At 41.6% G+C, this 2,332-nt stretch overlaps 1 protein-coding gene across 1 annotated transcript; it reads left to right on the top strand.

Annotated features, from left to right (window-relative positions):
* Positions 1-1,077: 1,077 nt before the first annotated feature.
* On the top strand, positions 1,078-2,016 carry LOC130029100 (olfactory receptor 6C2-like). The gene has a single exon (XM_056119980.1). The coding sequence runs from the start codon at positions 1,078-1,080 to the stop codon at positions 2,014-2,016; it is 939 nt and encodes a 312-aa protein (XP_055975955.1).
* Positions 2,017-2,332: the final 316 nt, after the last annotated feature.

Genomic DNA, 2,332 nt, shown 5'->3' with positions numbered 1-2,332 from the left:
AACACATTTCCCTTTACCAATACTTATTTTTTACCATGAAGAACCCCAATAAAACCCCATCCCCCACCCCTCCCAGTCCCTGTGGGGAAGATGAATTCTAGTTAACACTCTATCTGCTTTGATTAGATTCATTTTTTCAATAAAAGATTCACCACTATTATTTAGAGTTTACCCCCACCCCCAAATCAGACATGCTGAAAAAGCATTGTGAAGTGATTTGCTTTCTACAGCTGGGTTCAAGAATTAAATGTTGGTTTTGGATTTCTGCTATTTTACCTATTGACCCTGGAAGTATTTCTACTGAAAGTCAGATAGTTAAGATATTGGTTTCTGTGTTCTGGAGTCGTGGCCGTGCTGGAGAGCCGCTCGTGGGGGGCAACTGGTGGCCTCGGTAGGGCGTGAAGGGCGGAGCGAAACGCCCCCCTTCCCATGAGGTTTTAGTCGCCCCCACACTCCCGGCTCATACCTGCTGTCCACAAGGCTGCCATGTGGCCGCCATCTTTCTTTCCAGAGAGGAGAGGGCGAATGGGGCAACACCCTTTCCCCTCCGGCAGACTTGATGGGCTGGATCAACGCATAGTCCGTTCACTTTTCTGCTCCAAGCTGCTGGGTTCTGCATTAAGTCCTTGTGCTTCTGGGGCCATGGCCGTGCTGGAGAGCCGCTCGCGGGGGGCGACTGGTGACCTCGGTAGGGCGTGAAGGACGGACCGGAACGCCCCCCGACCCATGAGGTTTTAGTCGCCCCCACTCCCCCGGCTCATACCTGCTGTCCACAAGGCTCCCATGTGGCCGCCATCAAGATTGTTTCTGTAGGGTAATTACTTCCATAGTAGATGACAGATGTTTTGAATGTAGACAAAGTGGCTTAACTTCCTTGTAGTACATTAACTTCCTTGTGATAAATTCAGTGGACTTTAGGGCATCATTTTATATTCAGGTTCTAACCTGGAGAAAGATTAATGTGTGTGTTTAATCGTTTTAATACTAAATATTTGCTCATTCATATTTTTGCATTACTTCTCAGTTCCATCTTTTGTGACATTTCTGTGAAGATTGGGCAGTACCATGAAGTCAGTGATGAGAAACCATTCCTCTGTCACAATGTTCATTTTACTGGGACTCACAAGTGACCCACAATTAGAGATTCTGATTTTTGTCTTTTTGCTTATCACTTATTTGTCCAGTATCATTGGGAATCTGATCATAATAGTTCTTATTCTGATGGATCCTCACTTAAAAACAGCTATGTACTTTTTTCTTCAAAATTTCTCTTTCTTGGAAATCTCATTCACTACTGCCTGTGTCCCCACATACCTGTACATGATATCAAGTGGAGACAAAACCATCTCCATTGGAGCTTGCTTCAGTCAAATTTTTTTTATTGTCCTCTTTGGAGCTACAGATTTTTTCCTCTTGGCTGTGATGTCCTATGATCGCTATGTGGCCATCTGCAAACCCCTGCATTATGTGACCATCATGAACAGCAGAGTGTGCAAGATTCTCATTATTAATTGTTGGGTATCTGGCTTATTGATTATTTCCCCACCCCTTGGCTTGAGCCTTTGTCTGGAATTCTGTGGCTCTGTTATTGACCATTATTACTGTGATGCTTCTCCAATACTCAATAATTCTTGTTCAGATACTTGGTTCATAGAGCGGCTGATTGTTGCGTGTGCTGTGTTGACTTTAATCATGACCCTTGTGGGTGTGGTTATCTCCTACATCTGCATCATCAGAGCGATTCTCAGACTGCCCTCTGTTCAGCAAAGGAAGAAAGCTTTCTCCACCTGTTCCTCTCACTTGATTGTGGTTTCCCTCAGCTATGGAAGTGCCATTTTTGTATATGTCAAACCTTCAGCTAAAGATGAAGTGACCATGGATAAAATAGTTTCTCTGCTTGCTACATCTGTTGCTCCTTTGTTGAACCCCTTCATTTATACACTGAGAAATAAACAAGTCAGAGAATCTTTTCAAAATACTCTGAAAAGTTTCATATTTATTTCAAAGAAGGAATAAAACAATTCTGGAATGCAAAATAAAATAACAATATTTTTAATATGGTTTCAAATTGAAGTCATAAAAGTATCTACATTTTAACTTTCTGTGGTTTTAAACTGCAACTGTGCCCTGAAAATACTATCAACAAAAGAGAACTTTGTGAGAGAGATCACATTCACGTAACTTTTGATAATTTTCTAATTGTTCCATATTATTGTTATTACTTTGAAATATAAATTGAATTTCATACTGAATTGGAGTCAAACAAAAGTGGAATTTAGAGGCCCAGGATGTGTATCAAGTAGTAAAACTCACTGAGTAGATGCCCTTTCAG

This window comes from Sorex fumeus, unplaced genomic scaffold, assembly GCF_029834395.1.
Source record: "Sorex fumeus unplaced genomic scaffold, SorFum_2.1 ptg000042l, whole genome shotgun sequence".
NCBI lineage: Eukaryota > Metazoa > Chordata > Mammalia > Eulipotyphla > Soricidae > Sorex > Sorex fumeus.
Note: the sequence above shows the minus strand (reverse complement) of the source record. Positions and strands in the feature narration are given on the sequence as shown.